General features: G+C 35.1%; 2 protein-coding genes across 8 annotated transcripts in view; one reads left to right on the plus strand and one right to left on the minus strand.

Moving 5' to 3' along the window:
- LOC131805502 (dual specificity calcium/calmodulin-dependent 3',5'-cyclic nucleotide phosphodiesterase 1-like) overlaps positions 1 to 23448 on the plus strand; it is a 126060-nt gene that overhangs the window by 57381 nt on the left and 45231 nt on the right. The gene's annotated exons all lie outside the window — the stretch shown is intronic.
- LOC101898971 (maltase 2) lies at positions 5273 to 23430 on the minus strand. 4 transcript variants are annotated; one of them, XM_059128713.1, is made up of 10 exons: positions 23161 to 23430; positions 12129 to 12290; positions 11727 to 12064; positions 11374 to 11661; positions 10926 to 11312; positions 10723 to 10873; positions 10469 to 10664; positions 9757 to 9900; positions 5673 to 5807; positions 5273 to 5590 (listed from the first exon to the last, which is right to left on the minus strand). In XM_059128713.1, the coding sequence occupies exons 1-10, from the start codon at positions 23219 to 23221 to the stop codon at positions 5464 to 5466; spliced, it is 1989 nt and encodes a 662-aa protein (XP_058984696.1). In that variant the 5' UTR covers positions 23222 to 23430; the 3' UTR covers positions 5273 to 5463. The 4 variants fall into 4 exon arrangements, with proteins under 4 accessions (XP_058984696.1, XP_058984695.1, XP_058984694.1 ...); XM_059128712.1 differs by having other exon boundaries at positions 12129 to 12293; positions 23161 to 23194; XM_059128711.1 differs by lacking the exon at positions 23161 to 23430 and having other exon boundaries at positions 5275 to 5590; positions 12129 to 12889.

Raw genomic sequence — 23448 nt, forward strand, 5'->3', positions numbered from 1 at the left:
ATTCTTTCCAACATTTCATATTCATTCAATATTTTTCTAAAATATATATTTCAAAACAAACCGAAAGAGATTAAACTGTTTGCCACATTCTCATTTGTTTCTACTGTCATGTGATGTGTCAAATTAAATCCATATGTCAATTGTACTTAAACTTTAAGTGTTTACAGACCATAAACGCTGTGTCCCACCATCCTAACGTCCGTCCATACAGGCGTTCGCATAACATTATGTTTGCTTTTCATGTTCTTCAAGATCTGCTCCTTATTTAAAACATAAAGAGAGAGTGGTTAAAGTCGTTTATCATTTTGAAATATAAATGGCCATTTCAGTGAGCATTTCAAGATACAGGACAGCGATATGTATGTCCGGTTATGGCCACGGCAGCAGTATTCACTCAACCCTGCCTGCCCGACTGCCAGACAACGAAACGGAAACTGAAATGCATCATGACAAATGGTCATGCAGCAGGAACAAAGGACTCTGCAACAAAATAATACAATTTATTTTTTGTACAGCATGGTGGATAAATGATGTTGCAGATTGCGGAAAACGATTTAAGTGTGCGAAAGCAAAGTTACTAAAGTACCGCACAGTTTTTTTGCGGAGGACATCGGATAGCGTCACTGTTAAAGGACTCAATTGATTCACAAATTGAATTCTGCAGTGATCCTTAAAGACAAGGTTTAAGACAACATAAACTCAATTTTTCAATAAAAAGTCGAATTTGATTTAGACGAAATTTTTGCGAAACCGAACTTGCAATTTCTTATTATTATTACAGGTAAAAGTGGATAATATCTGCAAAAATTGAACACATTACAATATTAAATTCAATATCTAGAAGGCAAAATACCATATTCCCTCCATTACTATGCAATGAATTACTCTGACCAAAGAGTACATATCAACACTTTAGTGGTACTATTGGAAGTACATAATTGCTGTAACCTGATATTGTGAAAGTTAGGCGTTAGTAAGCTCGTTTTTTAAATAATTACTGATACGAATGAGTACTTAACCCATTACGCTCACCTGTTCGATTTTTCAAAAAGTAAGAACACCCTCTTTCAAAAAAATGATACTTTTAAATTAATTTTAGAAAATAACTAAAAATTAAAAATGATGATGATGATAAGAAATGATGAGGAATTATTGTCAATATACAGGGTGAGATAAAAAAAACTGCAACAAAGTCAAACGCCATAATTTTCGGAAATAGCATGACATTTTAGAATAAGTTTAGATTTGTTCGGATTGGTCACCTTTGGAACGAATTATGACCTTGAAACGGCCAATGAAATCGTCACACTCTGCCCCAATGTTGCTCTGTGGTATTTTGCCCCTTTCCCGGCGAAGCGCTTGCTTGAGGTGATCGACACTTTGGTATTTTTTAGTGCCAACCTTGCTTTTCAAAATACTCCTGACACAATAGTCGAACGGATTGGTATCCGGAGATTTTGGTGGCCATTGTGCCCTGGAAATGAAACGAGGAACCTCATTTTGTAACCATTCTTGGGTGGCGCATGCTGAGTCCTGTTGGAATGTCCAAGGTCGGCGGCCAAAATGTTTGTGTGCCCAAGGCTTTAATACACCCTCCAGAATATTTTTGCGATAATATTCGGCATTTGTTCTTATGCCACGGTCGATTAATACGAGCGGAGAGCGACCATCGGCTGTTATGTCGGCCCACACCATCAGTATGGCCGGCGCTTGAGTTCTGGTGGTCAACTGAAGGTGCACATTTTCAGCTGACCTCCTTGGCAAGAAAACACGATCATTTTGTTTGTTTACAAACTGCTGGACAACGAATGTTTTCTCGTCAGAGAAAACCAAATTCGGCAGTTCACCACTTTCGGCCAAGCGAAGCAACTCTTTATATTTTTGGAGTCTATTTTCTTTCTGTTGCGGTGTAAGTTCTTGCACTTTTTGGAACTTCAATAGCTTTACCCCGAGTTGATTTTTCAATGTTTGACGAATGGAATATTGCCCAACTTACACTGTTGGTAATAGTGGTCCTACATTTTTTACATCAATTGTTTTGAGTGTTATTTATTATTTACAATCGTTCAGGAAAGTTCTTAACTTTCATATCCTTTGAACAATTCCCTGGAACATTGAATTAACATTAATTCGAGAATTAAACATTCCTTCATTTATTCCACAACAGAAAAGTAATTGCAATTGTCAAAGTTGAGCACAGATTCGCTATGGCATTGCCTGACAAATATTAAGTTTTATTAAATTTTAGTTTGATGTTTTTTTTTTTTTTTCGTTGTTGTTTCTCCATGCAACCTTTGAAAATCCTTGAAAACTAACTACAGCAGTCATTACCACTACCTCGACAGCAGCACACAGTTATTAGGAATGAATAGTTCCAACACTATCAGTACGGGAACGACAATGGCAGCAATAACCCCACTAGCAAACAGAACAACAATTGTACAACAACAAGACACATCATCCGCTGGGGGAGCAGGAGGAGGAAGGCTATGAATCGGAACTAAACATGTTTCCACAATTTCCGCACTCCTCTTTTTCCAAGCTCCAAAATACATGGAATAGCACAGAGCACAACATAGTTGTGGTTGGGATTTGTTAGGCGCCCAAATGATGACAAAACCGGTTGGTTGTGCCTCCGGGCGGCATACATAAATTTCCAAATAGAACATGAGCACTCTGTGTTGGGGCAAGTGTGTGCATGTGTGTGGGTGAGTGCGACACAAAAATGTCATGTAAAAAATTATAGAGTCGTTGAATTTTGTAACGAATAGGTCGAATAGGAACGGCAAGTTGGTTTCGTGGCCCCACGTCTGTCTATATGCCAACAGAGCAGTCAGGCAATTTCCTAGCTAATGTTTTATGATTTTGAAAGGCCGTGTGTTTGACACAACGAAAATGACTATATTTTGCACTGAAATTAACAGATTTTGTATTGTGTTTTGAAACTCAATGGGGGCCTTCGTGATTTAAACAATCGTTTTCCACATCACCTATTTAATTGTTAGTAAAGGAGAAAGTCTGAAAAAATTGCAACCCTTTAATATAGAAGAACACATGTAGCGTTGAAATGTCATGAATGATCAAATAAATAAATTGTGTTAAATTTTGTAAAAATGTCGGAGGATTCCATTATCAAATTCACCTGAAAACATTGAAAAAATTTTCAGTAGAGGTTAGAGACGCTGAACATGAATACTGAATTATTAAACGAAGGTTTTCGAGGTCTCCATATGAAGGGGGGATTTCAAATTATTCAGTCCGTTTCTTATATCTTGAAATTCTCGACTTAGATCTCATAAAATTTATATATTCTTTATCAATGCTAATCCTATTTCAGTTGAAATCAAGATAGAGGTCACCTTATTTTTGTAAAGCTTTAAACTTTGGCAAAAAGTGTATTATGTCCCGGCTAATTGGTTTTGAATTTGGTTATGTCTGCCCCCATATAGGTATAGTACCATGAATGTAACACCCCCATTTTCAATCAAATGTGGTTTAATAATTTCACCGAATAGACTGGAATAAGTCATTTGTGTCGTGATCGGCGAAAAACTATATGACCAAGTATGTACAGGCAGGAACGTGGCCCAATAGTAAAACTTAAATTGTCAGTGCAGTGCCGTAGGACCCGGGCCTCCATGCCACCTGCATACGTTTACAAATACCCACATCGAAAATACGGCGCTATTCTCAAATTTTTCGGAATCTCGATGACTTTCGATTTGATTACATTGTAATTTTCTTAGCTTATAAATGGCATACATAATTCTATACTGCCGAATTTGACGCTATTTGTAAATTTGGTGACTTAGAAAAATTTTCAACCCCAATTCCAAGATTTCCATTAAAACACTTTTTTTCAATTTATTTTTTATATCGAATTTTCGAACAACAATCCCCAATGCTGTGTCAAATTGAAGACGCTTTTTAGCCAAAGAAAACCAAAATAATAAAATTATATTGAACATTCCTCGGCAGTGACAATTTCTAATTCTGGTTTAATGGTCCGTGCTTGTGTTCGCAACCACAGAAACCAATCTCTTAATCCAACACACAAATATTTCTAATATTGCCACTCGAGTGGGAATGAATATTAAACTGATTTTAAATGGATTCTTGCCATTATAACAAACCCCGAGGCAAACGGGATTGGAGTGGTAGATGGCAGCCGAAACAAAGCCAATGGTAGATGGCAAACATTTCCATTATGGATCTACGGAAATGGCAACAGCACAATAACATCGAACATTGATGAATGCGCATTTTCCACTTTCCACTTGTATTTTCAAGGGACTGTAACAAAATTGTATCCGTTCACATCAGCCAGTGTGGGCGGTCATGGATGTGGGGCGAATTGGCATCACATCACAAATGAGGATGTTTTCCAGACTTGCATGGGAGTTGCTGTAGCTGTTGTTGTTACTGCTGCTGCGACTGATGTTTTCACAAGTCATTCATCGGAAATATTTTCTCGTTAAGTTTTCATGCAATTTTAGACCGAGTCAATTTCTGTTTCCCTTGATTTGTTCGGAGCGATAATGCCTGCTATCAAAATGTTGCCGCTGTACAGACAACTACAACTACCTTTGCCTAGTCATACATCCACGAGTACTTCATAGTTATTTCCCAGGCACTTCAAGGAATGAAATACGAAAACACATTATCGTCATAGCCACCCGACAATCTGAGAACGCCACTGAATATTTTCCCCGGCAGTGGAGGTGGCTCTCAAAACGTCTAAATGAGATTCAATAGAAACTCAAAAGATTACAAAGCAACTTGTGCGGATTATAAACACAGCTTCGCCGAGGTGTTCATTTGATTCCATCTCATCCTTCGGATTCCGAAGAAAGGAAATTCTTGGAGATGTTTTTCTTTCTCATTTATAATTGGGTTTTTATTATCTCTAACAACAAACAAAATCTTAGGCTGGAAAAACAACCACCTGTAAGGAAATGGAAAACTTTTACGAGGGGGCACAAATACTCGACACTAATTCGAGTCAGTCGCCATGCTGTCTTGTGGCTGGATTAAAATGTGTGCCAGGGAATAATTCCAGATGCTGGAATATCTTTTAGTTGGAATTGAATCAACACGAGCCGCAACAATAACAAGAAGTATCCAGTGGGTGAGTTGGTAAAAGGAATAGAAATGCTCAAATCGGGCAAAGCTTTTGAACCTGTGCCGGTGCTGTTTAAATAACTGAATACCATTCTCCTTTTTAACTAAGAAATCTGATAATTACGGAGAATTTCCATGATTATTTATATTGAGATTTTTTTAATTAGGCAGTTACAAATAATTTGCATAAAACCAATTCACAACAAGTCCACTGATCTCTGACTTGGTTAACTTTCATCCACTAAAACCTATTTACATTTTAAATTTCTTTAAAGAACAGAACAGTCGAGTTAATTATATTTTCATTAGTTGCTGTTGATTCACACTTTGACCTCTCCCTCCTCAAAATATTGCTTCTTTGTTGAAATTCAGTTTTGTCCATTTGTTATTCCATAATTTGTAGAATAAAAGCCCGACCAAAATTACATTAGCCAACTTCACAATGGTTCGCACCATGGCTCGGCGCTCTCTGCAAAAGGACGCAAAAGTCAAAAACAAAAAAAAAACTTTTAACATTTCAAAACTGCAAAGTGAAAAGTCAAAATACTTACGCTGACATGGCTTTTGGTATTTGACAGACAATGCCTTGGTGGGCTGCTATGGTCAGGCTGATGACTTTATTTGTCAGGAGCTTTGATGTCGTCGCATCGCTATTGGCCACAGTTGTGTTGCTGGCAACGAGAGACCTGTCCATTTGGAGTTTTCGTTGTTTTTGTTGTAGTTTGGATAATTCAAGATAATGTATTAATAATGCCGTATTTCCTATCTCGAATTAGGAAAACATTTGTCAGGGTGGCGTATGGTAGTGGTGGCGGCTAATGAATGCGGATGTCACTCATTCGTCATAGCAAACTTGCGATAAATGCCTATGAAATTTTAATGTTAATTGTTTTCGTTCGGGAAATGTTAATTTGATATTCGATCTCTTTTCCGATGAATTTAGCTTAGCTGTATTAATAACGAATCGTCTTTGGTATCTGTTTATGTCACAAACAAATTAAACTTCTATTGAAGCCGAGCTATGAAACTTTGAACAAAAAACTTAAAATCATAGAAAATTAATTCCAGCAGCTGTCTGCTCCATTTATTCCATCAACTGAACAAAACGATGCGTATAATTAAATATTGACAATTGTCAAAAACATAACTTCCTTCTCCAAATGGAGGGGGCCAATTATCAAGGACGTGTCCGGGGCAGATTTTGGCGTCGATGGCTTAGCAAGTGGACACGTCTGTAGTCGTACACGCATTTAGAATCAAATTTCAATTACTTTTTTATACAAGAATGAATTTTAATTTCACAAATAATTGTGTAAATGTGCCAAATGTTATATAGACTTCTCTCTAAATGACAAACCCAGAAGTAAGACGAGTAGTTCGATATCTTGAAATATTATTGTTATACATATTTAAATAACAATAGCTTTATAGTTTTATTATTTGCCGTGAAATATATTCGCCCTCAGACCAGTGACAGTTAAGATTTTTACCTCCGGCTTTCAGGCCAAAACTGTTCCCAATATATTGTTATTTTTCATACCTTGAATATTATAATTTCTTGCTGCATGAAATATTGACCGTTTCATGAGATAATAGATCAAAGTCATGCATTATTTCTTATTTAAGCAAAGTGGCATTTTCGAAAGAGATCCATTAAGAGCACCTTCTTGACGCTATACCAAAAGGGTTTACCTACATACAGCTACAGCGTCTATTACGAGGAAACTAAATTAAAACATCTATCGTTGACAATGTAGCTAAAATCCTATAATGAAAACCTGGAGGTGCCTTTCATGAGTGCTATATAGATATGTTCTGCCACTAGAGGTATGTCGCATTACAAACGGAATTTAAAAAAAATTCATTAGAAAATTTTTCTTAAATCGTGAAAATGCCGAATATCCGGAGGCATTGTTTTATGGAGGCTATATGGAAATGTTGACCGATATCCCAATCACCAAGGACAGAATTTAAACTATTATGCCTAATGTCAAAGCTCTACTTTAAATAAAATGGACTGTATCTCGATTTCTGCAGACAGGCGGATGTCATTAAATCAACATCAAATTGTATGCTGATCACTGCTTGTTCGAGGTGTTTCAAAAGGGAATGATAAATTTAATATACCCTGTTTTCTATAATGGAGGTTATAGGTGTGTGGATATAAATCAAGGTTACTAAAATCCAAGAGTACAATTTCATTGATTTTCGCATTAGAGTAGCCGATGGCTTCAATAATGATATTTAAAACAAGCAAACAAAGGTAGTAGTGCGGGCCGACCATGCACTACTACCCTATAACGCTATAATGTTTTGGAAGCCCCTTAGGCTCAAAAATTCCATACAGTTCTGCACGAATGTTACCTTTTGTTTTTGATATAGGGAAAATATATTTACCCTTCTATGACGTCTGATTGGTATTCACACATATAAGATATGGTCAATATTACCAGTCAAATATAACCCAATAGTCATCCAAAATGCTTGACTACTGCCCTGTCCTCACGAAATTTTGCATGGAGGTAGGGTTAGGGTCAGAGCTTATTGTTTTGAAGGCGTTCAAATGGACCAAAAATTTATTTTTTCTTTCTCTCTACAGGTCACAATTAAAAACTAAACGACACAGAATTTTTCATGAGGAGAGAGTTACCCTACCTCCATGCAAAATTTCGTGAGGATCAAACGATAGTTGCGGCCTGAATATAATACCCTCAAACACACAGTGTTGTAGGGTGTATTGGCATATTTTTGCGATTTTCCCTTCTGGCAAAAGGCCATTGCAATTTGGTGAAAATAGTGAAAATTCGTCCAGGGGCTCTTGACTTATAAGTGGACATTTTCGTATTTTTTTTCATAAAATTTAAATGGTCTATTTTACCCGCTAAATATTATCCGACGAACACCCAAATTGGTAGGCTTCTGCCTAGCCCAAACTATATTCCCGTGCTAAATTCCGTCGATTGATCTATAATTGCGACATATAGAGCAGCTTCAAAATCGGGGATTTTTTTCTCAGACACAATGAAAGGGGACATAATCACGTATAAAAACATAGTCCTTAACACAAGTTTTTTGTTTTAGGACGAGTTGTTTAAAACATACCGTGTAAACACCTACCCTACTCTAATATGAAAAAAACATATAGCGCTCCACTCCTTAAAATACTTATGAAAAGAAATTTACTTGAACAAATACCAATGCCATAGTTACCTGCCATATCTCACGTAAAGAATGGGGAAATATATGCTAGTGTTATCATATGCAAAAAAAACGATTTAAAAGAAAAGCAAAGAACGATATAACGCTTTTGTGGAATTCCGGGCATTTATCATCAATTCGACTTTGGCTCCGCACAAAATATAAATATTTTCAAGAAGGATGACAAATGCATAAATAGCGATTTTGTGGAAGACGTAAATATTTCAATAATCGCATTTTTACAAATAAAAACACTCTTCCCCCACCACCAATTAAGAAACTCAATTTTTTCATTATTTCACAATAGGAGTTACATTCATTTGATTATTCCTTTTTTTGCCGTGAAATTGACATTCTTTGAAAACAATTTCAAATCAATCAACTTTATAGCTTTCATAAAAACACAATAAATTCGTTTTTTTTTTTGTCCGCCGGCTGGACAATTCAAATGAATTCAGCTAATTAAATAAATGTATGAAAATATTCCTTTGATGCGACAAACCTTCTACCTTGCCGGCATTCCATTAAAATGACCACAACTTCAATATTTAGTTAATTACAATGTGGTCAAGCAACCACAAAAGCCACTGGGCCACAATTTTGGCCAGCAGAGGTCAGTTTCGCCAGTACAACTAATTAGTGGCCTACCGTAGGAAATTCTGAATATTTTATGAGCTGAAGCGAATAAGATGGCAGGAGAGCATCCACATGTTGCCACATGCACGGTATTCAACTGTGCCGCCCGGTTAAGTTGATGACTTATTTTTTTTTTTAGATATGATTATTATTTTATAGAGAAACGTTTTAATTACCATTCCATTTCGTTGACGATGGCCGTTTGCGTGTTTGTAATCCCTTGCATTTGCACACTTTTTAATATTCAATAAAGAATCCCCGGGGAAATTCCCTTAAGAGCATTATTCTATTATTACCGCTGTCAGATAATGCCCACATTTGCCAGACATGAACCCCGCTCACTGCTTGGCCACATTCATAAGTAATTAGCGATGAAGAAAAACTAGCAGAAAGTATACTGTCTGAGCTTAATATTTTCTTTTCTTTTTTCTTCTTCTTTTTGTTTATTATGAATTAACGTTATGTGTAAATACGCCAGCCTCCCCGCCCCGTTAATTTTTGGCCGGTGTTTATCGAGGTTTCTCTTATTCGCTGCTGGGTCGGTCAGAAGGAGGAAATTGTAGACGGAAACGGGAATATGGACTGGTGATTATGCAATCATGCAAACAAGAGCTTCCTGTGGCGTCAGTATGAAGTGTTCAAAGTCTTCTTGGGGTATTTCAGTCCTGCAAGCGTACAAAGAATAAAAGCAAAATGAGGCAAGAAGGAGAAGAGATAATATTTTCGAGTGAATGATCAAATTGATTGATGTGAGGATATATGTGTGTTTGTTTTTTAATTTATTTAGGTAGCCATATTTACCCTTTGTCATAAATGGAATTAACGCCGGATACAAGAACAGTCAACTGTTTAATGTCTTCATCCAGAACCTCAAGTAAATTCACCATTTGTTCTTCGTCACTGGTGTTGATAATTGTTAAAATCGATGAGTGGCCCTTGAGGGATCTAGAAAATTAATTAACATTATTATAAATAATATTTTTTATAAAATAAAAATATAAATATTTTAAGTGTTAAAAGACAAAGGAGTGTTTTGGAAAATAGAAGATTTTATCATAAAGAATACTAAATTTTTGAAGCTTCAATAACTTGATCTAAACAGTAAAGTATTATGGAATTTGGTATAAGTATGTGTGTTCAGATCATTTACTACAAAATAACAATTTGAAACTCTAATTTTCGTCTTGATCGACAAAAATTACTTACTTTTTTCAAGCGCAAATTTTATCGTAACAGTAAAATTAAAGAATATAACATTATTTCCATTTAAAGAATTTAGCGAATATTTCATTTACGTCGCTAATTTACCGGCAGATTTCTTTAATTTCAAAATTAAAAGTAAATAGAAAAATTTGTTATCGATGTTTGTTTTTTGTCAAATTTGTCGTTAACGAGTGCAGGAATAGCACTACAGGTTTCTCAGTAAATATTTCGCAACATTTCCAAACACATTGTTCACGTTTTTGTATCTTCAATTAGATTTGTCTATACTTTAGAGAAACCTAATAATTACCTTGTTACAGTAAATACGTTTCGAGAAATAACCTCTAATGCCGTTCGTCCTTGTTCCATTACTGGCATTTTTCTCAACTCGATGAGATCCTTGTAAACACTATAATGACTTTTCTCCAAAGATTTTTGAATTTCCAAATTAAGTTCCTCATAGTTGGGATGGACAGGTAGCCATGTCTTATCGGCATTGGAGAAACCTGATAACGAAATTGATAATTAAAAACAAAATCCAAAATCTATTTCCCTCTAACTAACCTGCATTTTTCTCGCCGCTCCATTGGAAAGGAGTACGTACTGGGTCCCTGGAGACTTCCTTATATTTATCCGGACCAACGTTGCGTGCTGGTGGATCAACCGTATCTTCCCAGCTTATATCACGAAAATCTTGCATTCCGATTTCATCGCCCTGCAAATGAACATTAAATCCACCTCATCACAAGTTTTCCATAAATACTCACATTGTATGTCACAGCCACGCCCGGGAGAGTCATTAACAGCATATTCATGGCATCAACACTGTCAACTCCCAGTCTTGAAGCTATGCGTGGATTATCATGATTACTCATCACCCAATTGGCAACATGGTTCCGGGGCATATATGTCAACCACTTTTGGATATTGAAAACATAATCTCTGGCATCCGATGTTTGAGAAATGTCGGTAAGCAAGAAGAAATTAAACGGGAAATGAGGACCTTTGGAACCATCCGCATTCTCGTAATAATCCATTAAAAATTTAAGATCGGCATAGGCTTCTGTCATCATTATGCGGGCAGGACCTCCATGCTTTTCAGTGTACTCGTCCAGCAGGTTACGCCAGTGATACAACATGTCATACACCTCGGGCTTAAATGATATTCTTGCATTCAATTGGATGAACAGTAATGGTCAAATTTGCAAACCTTACCAAATCTTTAGTATAGATGTGTTCAGTATAAAGATGTGAAGATCTATCTTGTATTTTACCGCTCAGCGGTTCATCTTTTAATTCCGGATCCTCAAATAGGTGATTGACCGCATCAACGCGAAATCCACTGACACCCTTGTCCAGCCAGAAAGTGATAACGTCGTCCATAGCTTCGACCACTTTACTGTTGCGATAATTTAAATCCGGCTGTTCGGCCGTAAACTGGTGATAATAATATTGGCCCCGTTCAGGATGCCAAGTCCATGCTGAACCATAAAATACCGATTGCTAAAAATTTGCCATTTCAGAACATGTATGACTCCAATATATTTATAAAACTGTCTTGTATTTACCCAATTATTTGGTGGTTCCATTTCGCCATCCTCGTTTATATGGCCATCTGCCCAAACGTAAAAATCCTCATAACCTTCCTCTCTAGCTGCAGATTTAATGAACCATTCGCACTGGTCCGACGAATGGTTGGGTACAAAATCCAAAATTATTTTAATATTCAAACGATTCGCTTCAGAAATCAATTCCTCAAAATCTTCCATTGTGCCATACTCCTCGTGTATATCTTTAAAGTCGGAGATGTCATAGCCAAAATCAATCATTGGTGATTGGAAAATGGGACTCAGCCAGGTGGCAGTTATACCTGTTTCCGCTAGATAGCTTAATTTCGACAAAACACCTTTAAAAACACAAACACACAGATATTAGCCTTCAAATGTAACAGATCGTCGAACACACAATACCTCTCAGGTCACCGATGCCATCGTCGTTGCTGTCCATAAACGATCTTGGATAGATTTGATAGAACACTGCCGTTTTCCACCATTCATTGTCGATGTCCCCAACAGCATTGCTTGCTTCTTCACTGCTCTCTGCTGATGCTAACGCCGCCATTGTTTGAAGAGCTACTAAGGCGACGAACAAAAAAGAGAAATATTTAAATGAAAACATTTCCACCGAATGTCCGCACGATTCTCTACAACTGAACGATTCTGTTTTCTTTCTATTCTCTTTTCTTGTACGCTTTATGTTTCGCTTCGGCATATTCACGGGTCACAACTGAAGCCTATTGCAATTTGCATTGATGCTTAAATATTAAAAAGGCACCTCATTTCGCTGAGTTTTTCACTAATTATTCCATTGATTTTCCACACTTTTTTTGCACAATTATTTCGTTGAGATTTTCATTAAAAAAAAACAGATCTGCTATCTCCAATATTAGTTTAAATAATCGCTTTAATTGTATGTGACGATGTGTGAGATTGTGCGACTGACAACACTTTCCCAAACACGCTACAAACTACTCAGAGAATTTTTCGTTGCTCGCCCATTCAACAAAGTGTGGCGTGTTTGTCATGTGGCCAAATATAAAAACAAATTTCAGATTAAGGGAGCGGACTCATCGACAGGCTGAACCAAATGTTAGCTGCAATTCAATGTGACTGTTTTGTTCAATTGAAAACATTCTGTGGTGTGTAAACGATTCAGCCTATGTTAATATCAGCCAAAGGGTAAATGTCTCTATTTCATCATATCGACTAACGATGTCATAAAATCCAATTAATCATTTTCTTCAAAATAGTTTTGCATGCGAATATGTGACGTCCTTTAACCAATTTGTTTCCCATTATATATATATGTATTTCAATTGTTTTATATCCATTTTAATTTAGATCCTACAGTTATTTACAAAAAAAATGGGATGACTAATTATTTAAAAATTAATTAATTCATCAATAACAATTAAATTCGAAATAAAACTGGTCAAATTTATATGCTGGAATTCACTATTGTTGTTGACTTATTTATTGCGTTCTCAAAAAAAAATGTGTTGCGTATCCTTTTTTGGACTTTTTATTTCATTTAGACACAGTGGCATTCCATATTCCATAGATTTAGCATTTCATTTATTTTTCTTCGTATAAAAAATAATTCCAAACGTCTCACAACAATGGTGACTTATTTATAACTTTTTTTAGCACGTCATATTTGGAATCCGCTACTTTATATAACTTCCACCAAAACTCGGACTTCATCACATTCATTGACTTTTGGTAGTACAGTACTTAGCGCTATTTAAATATTCGGTACGGTTCGGAAGACCCAAGGGTTATGGTTGATTTTTGTTGAAGTACAAAGTCTCAAAAAAAGGACAAAGTCTCTCCTTTTTCGATCGGTCAATCTCAAAGGTACAATGTTCCGTACTTTCAGCTCTTTCGTTATTTAAAGTACGAATTATTATTATTATTATTATTAGTACGAATTCCAAATCATTTTTGTGCAGCAAATTTTAATTTTCTTCTTATTCATCCAATAATTATGTTAAACAAGTAAAAAAGTAGTAGATTCGGCCGGGCAGAACATTGAATACCCTACACCATTTGTATCAAATTTTGAAATTTTCAGAAAAAAATCTGTTGAAAATTCTGTTAAAATCTTAAAACTGCAGAATATATCCGGTATATTGGGGTCTATACCTGGTAAAAGAATATAGGTAGACGCATCGACACAGCTGCTGGACAATGAACTGTCAAACCAATTTTAGAATTGAAAATGTTGAATGAAAATTATTTAAAAATTGTTTAAAACGGAAAATTATAATATCCTCCGAAAGACGTCGTATAAGAAAAAGTATAAAAATCTACTTATATATGAAAAACATTTAAAAAATTTTGACATATCAATGTTCCCAATCGATGATGCATCTACCTGTATTCTTCTATCATGGGTCTATACGAAGACGTGGACCTGCATAGGCAACTTTTGTCATAAGCCATAGTCCATGAATAATGTAGCTAAAATCTTCAAAGCTCGGAATATAGGGAGGTACTGTATGTGTATGTTGTCTACAGACAAAAGACTTATCTGTGCAAACCTTTAGCTTCCTATCCTTATTCGTTTTGACTCTAACGTTATTACAACAGACTACCAGATGCATAGGTCTTAATCGTCTTAGAATGTTGCGCTGATCAAGATAATATACTTTTATATGTCTAAAATTATTATTTTGATGACTTACAAACGGAATGACGAACTTAATATACTCTCCATACTATGTATGGTGTAGGGTATAAAAATGGCACAGTTTTATATCTTAAATTTTTGTTCAAAAAAAATTATTAAATTTTCATAAAGTAGGTTAACCCATTATTCATATTATTTATATTTTTTTATACAAAATTTTATACAGATTTTATCCATGTCGTCAGGATTTATTTTTTTCCGGATTTATTTAATCAGATTTTCATTCAAAACTAGCCCTCCATACGACAGGATTAATTGTAATTCCGGAGCGGAATCTACAAGTTAGCGGGAAGTATCGGTGTGTACTGCCATTAGTACTGCGGTACACTCCAAGCCCGCAAAGTTTTCCGCGTGTTCTTTACATTTTGTATTCAAACAATAATAAAACATTTGAAGATACATTATTTTCCTTGCAGACGTTGCTGACTGTCTGAAACTTTTGTTTCAACTTCAATTATCTCCATATTAGCTTTGTTTTTGTTTGTTATCCACCTAAGGGTGTATCTAAACCAGCGAAGCTCAAAAATCAGACCTCGCTCACCACTCCAATTTCTCTTAGTTTTTTTTTTTAAATCAGCAAAAATCCAATGTTTAAACTCAATTTATATATTTTTGTAATAATTCGCATTATTAATAAATTTAAATAACATCCAAGTTTGAAAACAATTGAAATGAATCTCTTAAATAATCTCTTTTTTGGACTCATATGCAAGCACACGGGTTGAGTAGTGCTGATCTAAACACACAAGTTTAACCCATTGGATCTAATAACCAAGTGGGTTAATCTTCAATAGTATAAATTTACCATTAATGTTTACTACCCTTAAATCCAATGTGTAAAACTAGTACAGTTCGACGTTATTTCCACTGCACATATTACACTGTAGATGACATGCCTAAAAGTATGCTTTACAATCAACAAAAGATTAAACTGTAAATTGAATAGATTTACGCCGTTTTCTTCGATTCATTTAGACAATTGTAATTGAGATGAGATGGGTGAGGAGCATTTGGCAAGGACTATAGAAGCAATTTTTTTTTTTGCTTCAAGTCGTTGTCGATTTAATAAAGCTTCTGATTTGCATTCAATAATAATTTTAGTTTGTTGGCGAGCGTAATTGTGGGGAGGTGAATCCCTCATTTTTTTACAAAATAGTTTTGGAGAAATTTCTCTTAGTGACTTTTTTTTATTACTCTTCCATCAATTATCAGAAAGACCTCGTAATAGACAATAACCATCAATGCTATAAAAATCATACAACATCCAACATATAGCAACTTTACTCCTTAATCTGTACAGAAATAAAATAGCAGTTTTGCTGATGTTGCTGAAATACTCAGAATAAAGGAGTCCTTAACAACAGTTCTGTGAAACAGAGATATAAAACAAAATCTCCTCAGCAAAAAAATTCACCAATAAAAGTCCTGGGTTGAAAGTAAAAGTCAGAGTTAACTCCTCTCTCGCGCATGTATAGATAGACATAAACGTATGTATCTGTATATAACCACGTATTCATGTACGACCTTGTGGGTCATGTTACAATCTCGTCCTGATGATGTTTCAACCACAGGCACAAATAAAAAAATCCCATTGAAGTTTGTTAGTTAGCTGGTTTGTTTGTTGGTTGGTTGTTTTCAATAATGAAAATGCATCTAAGCGAGAAAGGCGTTTTATGCCACTGCCGGATAATAAAACTGCAACAGAGTTGTTATAAACAGGGACTTGCTCAAAAACAACAAAAAAAACCTTCGTCGTTAAAATGAATTGTAAACCGAAACACCTCTGTAACACCCACATGATACGCACACACACATCTTCTTTAATATATTTCACAATGTTTGCGAATACAATATATTCCAATTGACGATGTCAGGAATTGAACATTTTTTTAATGTTGTTTTATTTAAACACAGCTGACTTCATTCCGAAATTCGTTAAGGGCTATGAAAATAGCAGATAACATTTGCATAAATATTTTATTAAAAAATTCTTCACTCTTTTTCGAGTTTTTCCTTTTTTATTATAAGATTAATAGCCACTAGACGAAATTTAAAAACGTTTTTTTTTTTATTTTAAATTTGAACATTTTAATATGTGTCCTTACATTTTAGTTGAAAAAAAAACAACTGCCCCTTACGGCACTGGCAAATACCCATGCCTTGTTCGAATTCGCTGTGCAAAACTCTTATCATCCTTGAGGAATGGCAGCTTTAATCGAATTTATAGTTATTCCCTGGAGAATGGCATTAAAGCATAATACCGATGATATAACCGGAATCCAATGTGTATGAATGTTCCTCGCAAGGAGAATGTGTAATATATAAATTCTTGGAATCTTTACACGTATTTTGTCAAATTGAAAAACTGGAAATGGAATTTACTAAACGCTTTCACACATTCGTTTTGTGACATTCTCTCTTTGAAAAATGTAGGCAACAAAGTCAACATTTACAATAGACAAAAAATTCACACAATACTTTTTATACTTACATATATACGTATGAATGAACATTCATGCGAATGATATAGGATTTGAAAGTGTGGGAAATTTTTGATATCTGGGAAATATTTTTGTCACCATACGTAAAGGTGTAAGTCTTTGGTTAATATTAGATTGTAATTGCGTAAAGGCCAGACGAATGGACGTTTATAAAAAACATTAAAAATATACCACCAATATTTGTGAGAGTTAACATGAAATTGTGAGCAATATCGAACGGTATCCGGTCAGGTATTTTGAAAATATGCAATACGTAGACACAAGACTTATTCTTTTACATGCAAAAATCTACACCATTGACCATTGACTTTTTCCTAGAAAATTGTACACTTAATCGACAAATAAATGCAGCCACGTTTAAGGGTTTTGTTTATGTTCTTATGTGGCGAAATTTTTTAAATAGACAAATTTGGACGATTAAAATGTAGCGGCATTATTGCCGATTTCTGGTCGACTTTTAGTACTTTAACGTTCTGAAAAAGTTCCCTCGGACTGAGTTACAACACTACAATATATGGGAAAACCTCCTTAGGTCCACACCCATTTTTGATTCAAAACAATTTTACAAAAAAATCAATTTCAAAAATGCTAGACTTTCCCTTAACTCTCTCATCATGCAAAATTTTGTATGGATTGGTTTTTAATTGTTAACCGTAGAAAATATTAAAAAATTTACAAATCAAAATTGTAGGTCCAAATATGAAAAAATCGGATGCGATAACAATTTTGACAAAGAAATGTTCACTTTTTATTGGCATATTTTTGCACGATTTTCTTAGATTTTATCTTTTTCTAGCAACCGACCATTCCGAATTGGTGAGAATTGTCAAAATCGGTCCAGCGATTTTTGACTTATAAGCAGAAAAACTAATGAATTCGTGTACATATAGATTGTATCTTATTTGGAGTGTACCCTATATCTTGGCTATTAGTATAATGTATTTGTGCGGTTTGGTGGAAATGTTATATTTTTTCACATAAAAGTTATGGTCCATTTTACCCGCTAAATATTGTCCGATGACCGTCCAAAATTGTAGGCTTCTGCCCAGCTCTAAACACTAACTCTATTCAAAATTCCGATTGGTTTATAAATATGGCCAGTAGAGCAATAGCAAAATCAGGAATTTTTTCTGTTTTTGATTCATTTGGTTCATCTCCAAGAACAATAGGCTTCTATTCTGACCCTAACCCCACCTCCATTTTCAATTTCGTGAGAATCGGGCCATATGGGCGACCTATTGAGTGATTGCAAATTAACATGGACAGGCGGACAGACGGACATATATAGCTAGATCGACTCAGCTCGACGTGATGAGAAGTTCCATATATAGTTTCCTATGTCGGGGACCAATACATAATTTTTGGCCCAATCAAACTTATAATACCCCTCACTCACAGTGTTGTGGGGTACAAAAGTAAAGAAACTAAGGTATTGTGGTTATTTCCCTATAACCTACCACCCGATATAAATATATGGAATGCTTTATAAAAAAGTGTTTAAACTTCTACTTTAATTGGACAGTATTCGATACATTAAGGTCTTCAAAAATTATATCTATTCTAAAGATAATTTTTCTGCTTATTTATTTTTAATTTTATTATTCCAACTGAACACAACAAAGTATTCAAATAAAATGCCTAAAAAACATGTCATACGGACATGGTATAAAAATCTGATCAAAAAATACTTTGTGGTGTCTAAAGTAAATATTTCGAGGAGCTACATACTATGGTGATGGATATAAAATGAGGGTCACTGCTGAATGGGAGCTTCAATAAGTCTTACATTTTCGGTACACATTTATAACTTCCACCTTGAAAAGGAGGGTATATTAACTTTGTCCCTAAATATTCGTCATGTTTCACGTTTTTCACGGCTTTGTCTAAAAATTGGTATTTGTAGTTTATAGTATAGTAGTATAGTATGTTTCAGTTCCGGTGCCCGAAGATTTAATATTTGGGTCCACGTTTTCCTATAACGCACATATAACGATTAGACCGATATTCGGTATTTTGATAATCCTAATCAAATTTACCCACGAAATTGTTTCAAATTTGATATTTAAGAAGATTTATTAGATGACAATCCTTCAAATATAAAATTTCCTTTATGGGTTCCCGTTTTTGTATGCCCCATATAACGGCCTCACCCACTTTATGGTTTTTTGAAAAGTTTAATGGCATTATCCAAACGGCCTTACTGGTAGTTATAGTTTAAAGTGAGACACGTTTAAATTTAGATTAATTCAGATTCGACACGGCCGAACTAACTGTTTTTTTTTTTACTTTGTTGGATGTTACCATGTTTTATGCATTAATTTTTTCTGAAAAATTGTCACAAATTGAAATGCTATAAATTTTAAATGATTGTTAACTGTTCACCTTCACCACACAGCAAATCTACAGATCTGGGGGAATCTTAGATTCTATAAAACGTTTTTAAAATGGTAGGACCCAAATTGTATATTTTTCTTACAATAATTATGTTATTCTCATCATCCACATACCGATCTTCAATCACTTTTTCTAACTCTTCTCTTACACAAAAAATTAGAATGCCCCGAAAAGAAGACAAACTGATAAAAAATATTATCTATTTAAAATGTTTACACTGTGAATCACAACAGCTTCTGTGTTTACAGAAAGAGTCATTCAGACTGTTTTTTGTTGTGATCACCTTCAAAGAGTACTGAACAGAAATTAAGTCATTCATATTTTAAACAATCATTTTGCCAATAATAAGTATTTCTATTTTTTCGCATCTTCACTTTACTTTTTAATGTTACTTCAACACCCAGAATAAACGACAATAACGAGCCAAGGTCATTCAGCTATCAAGTTTAGCAAAACAACAAAACACATTTTAAGTTTTCATCGAATATTGCATTTATTTTGTTTTGCTCTGATAGAGCCTAATTTAATGAACTACAGATTTGAATTCGACAAGTATTTCAATCAAAGAACTCGATATCTAACATGGAGCATCTTTGACGCTGTTGAGAACACGTCCCAACTTTCGGTATTCACGCTGGGTGCACTCGAATTCGCAGCGATTGACATAAGTAATTCCATTCGAACCACAGACAGGCTTCTTGTTTTTCAAATCACAGGGGCAATAAATGGCCTGAGTAAGACTCATCAGGGCACTCAGGCTTAGGATGAAAAACAGCAAAACGCTGAAATATTTCATTTTCACTAGTTCGTAACGGAGATGACAGAATAAGACTGAAGTAAGGTTGTTCGCTACTTGAAGACAAACGTGTGTTCAATGATAACGCTGAACTGAAACTGAATTTCCGAAACTAGAGTTTATGTGTTTTTTATTCAAATTGTTTATTTGCTCTGAGTATTTTTTTGTTTTGAGCAAACAAAACGCCAAAGATACAGAGACAGATTCAATGTTGTCAAAGTTGCGGTTTTTTTCGGCCGGACCAATCTCTAAATAACATCCACCACGGGGAAAAGAGAATCTATGGCAATAAATACTATCAAGACTAAATATTCGAGCGGGGTTTAAAACTGTAAGTCAAACTAAAATTCATTAAAAAATTTGGGTTAAACCGAAAAGCACACGATAACGTTTAATGGGCGCTAAATCGGAAAGTGAACCTACACTTTTTTCTTGCAATAAGAATAAGAAATAAAATACAGTCATTTTAGTCGTAGTATGACTTAGAAACTTAAAAAAAATAACGATTATCGAACAGTACCTTCATATGGTGGTTATACCGAAACGTAGCATACGAACACAAAGAACCCAGCAGGATTAAATGTTAAATGTCACAGTCCAGCTAATGAACTAAAAATGCATTAGTTATCCCATTATTGTTTTGCACTTTTTACACCGCATGTTTAAAGGCCAAAAATATCACCTTTGCTTATTTACCTTTTTGTCTCAAGCACTGATAGTATTGAAATAAATTTTTGACATGTTCTTGCGTTGTTACGTTAACTAAACACTTTAGTCGAAGTTCCATACTTCTTCCAATAAATTGTTATCGGGTCACAAAACGCAACATTGACAATATTTTATTTGTTTAATTGTTTACAATGCGTAATTGTTGTTAGAGAGAAAAGAAAATAATTCGCACCTCTCCTTCACTCCCATTCTTTCAATAGTCAGTGACTGAGACCAACTGCCTTCGCTACTTACTTGCTTATTAAATAAACAATTCTCTCTCTCCATCTCTGTTCAGCCTATTTACATATGTGAATTAATTAAAAGCTAATAATTTAAGTTGAAGTACATCATATGTCATTCAGTATCCAATTACATACATTGTACGTTCATAATTGATTCATAATATATTCACCACAAAATTTTACATAATCAATTAGTTTTTTTTTTTTTTGCAAACGAAATGGAAATTAAATATCAAATTTTCATTTGTAAGCAAAAATAATATATTTTTCTAGAATTTTCCATAACAGTCACAGTATCAAATTTTCTTCATTATTAAACGCATTTTATTTTAATTTCCTATCAATGAAAAGATAATCAGGTGTAGCCGTCATTAACAGGCTTTCCAAAAAAGCAATTCAATGTCGTAAAACAATTGGCTTATTTGGCAGACATAGGCGCACGTTCTTCCCATAAAATATTCCGAAGCGAGAATATTTGCATTTAGGGCAGACAAATATTCATATCTTCTACTTTAAAGAGAATGACAACAATCAAAAGTGAGGCTTTTCAAATCGATTGAGTCAAATTGAAATTTAAGTGCTCATTACGAGTATGTGTTGAAGTCATATTCATTCGGTGCAAAGTGTGCAGAGGCGGACCAATGGGAGGGTGGTGTTTTTGGAGAATGTGCAATATGACATGCCCCATGACATGTCTTTGTTGTTATGGGGATTACATAGAAAATGAATCGGAATTGTAATAGTATATAATATTTATGTCCAATTTCTCTTAGTTTTTGTTAAACAACCGAACAATCAATGTATACAGGGTGAGATAAAAAACTGCAACAAAGTCAAACGCCATAAATTTTACATTTTTTTAAATTTAATTGTTGAATGGAAGCAAAAAATGTCGGAAATAGCATCAAATGTTAGAATAAGTTTAGATTTGTTCGAATTGGTCACCTTTGGCACGAATTACGGCTAATGAAACCGTCACACGCTGCCCGAATGTTGCTCTGCGGCATTTTGGCCCATTCCCGGCGAAGTGCTTGCTTGAGATGATCGACATTTTTAGTGCTAATCTTGAAACAAAAGTCCCACGGATTGGTATCCGGAGATTTTCGTGGCCATTGTGCGCTGGAAATAAAGCGAGGAACCACATTTTGTAAACATTCATGGGTGGCGCGTGCTGAGTGCGATGTTTGCGTGCCCCACACCTTGATACAGAATATTTTCACGATAATATTCGGCATTTATTCTGATGCCACGGTCGTTTAATACGAGCGAAGAGCGACCACCGGCTGTTATGGTGGCCCACACATTCACCATGGCCGGCGCTTGAGTTCTGGTGGCCAACAGAGGTGCACATTTTCAGCCGACCTCTCTGGCAAATAAACAAGATTATTTTGTTTGTTTACAAACTGCTGGACAACGAATGTTCTGTCATCGGAGAAAACCAAATTCGGCAGTTCACCACTTTCGGCCAAGCGAAGCAACTCTTTAACTCTTTTGAGTCTATTTTCTTTCCGTTACGGCGTAAGTTCTTGCACTTTTTGGAATTTCAATGGCTTTACCCCGAGCTCATTTTTCAATATTGGCCGAATGAAATATTGTGATATGTTCAGCTCACGAGCCATTTTTCGGCCACTTCGACGCGGGTTTCGATCAAGGCACTTCTTTACTTTTCGAACCATTTCAGCTGATGTTGCTGTTTTCTTCCGGCAACTTCCTTGACGTCGTGCTACGCTACCAGTGCGATGGTACGAGACACAACAGATTTATTCACATTTAAATGCTGGAATGCTCTAACGATAGCGACTTGTGGTTTTCCAGCCAAATATAATGAAATCACACTACCACGCTTAAATTTCATCACGAATAACAGTTTTTCTAGAAAATTCTCACCAAAATGCATTTGTACGCTTGCAAACAATATAAAGAGTTGTTACTGGAATAATTTTAACAGCTGTCGGACATGACAACAGTCTCAAGTTGGTTGCAGTTTTTTCATCTCACCTGTACACTTTGTGGGGTCTAAAATGTATATTTCGATGTGTTACAAACGGAATGACTAAATTAATATACCTTCCATACAATGGTGGAGGGTATACAAATATCACATTACCTCTCATTTGGTTGGTCATTTTCCTGTTTATTACAGAATTGCGCCAATATGGTAAGTTCATTGAGAATTAATTGGTGTCGCCACAAGCAGTACAAAAAAATTCACTAAAGAATGATTATGAAAACACTAACATATTAAAGCTTTTCGAAAATGAACGAAAGCTATGAACATTATTAAAAATTTTAAAGTTCAGAAAGGCATTTAAAATGAGCTGCCTAGTTTACAAACTTTATGCGAACATATTCAATGAGAGTATCTCACTAACTACACTATTCCTACCATATCTGC

Source organism: Musca domestica, unplaced genomic scaffold, assembly GCF_030504385.1.
Source record: "Musca domestica strain aabys unplaced genomic scaffold, Musca_domestica.polishedcontigs.V.1.1 57, whole genome shotgun sequence".
Lineage (NCBI taxonomy): Eukaryota > Metazoa > Arthropoda > Insecta > Diptera > Muscidae > Musca > Musca domestica.

Coding starts and splice junctions, on each gene's coding strand:
- LOC101898971 (XM_059128711.1), bottom strand. CDS start 12,429: ATGCCGAAGCGAAACATAAAGCGTACAAGAAAAGAGAATAGAAAGAAA. Junction 10,874..10,925: donor GCGTGGCTGTGACATACAAT/GTGAGTATTTAT, acceptor GTTCATTTGCAG/GGCGATGAAATCGGAATGCA. Junction 5,591..5,672: donor ATACCAAAAGCCATGTCAGC/GTAAGTATTTTG, acceptor GTCCTTTTGCAG/AGAGCGCCGAGCCATGGTGC.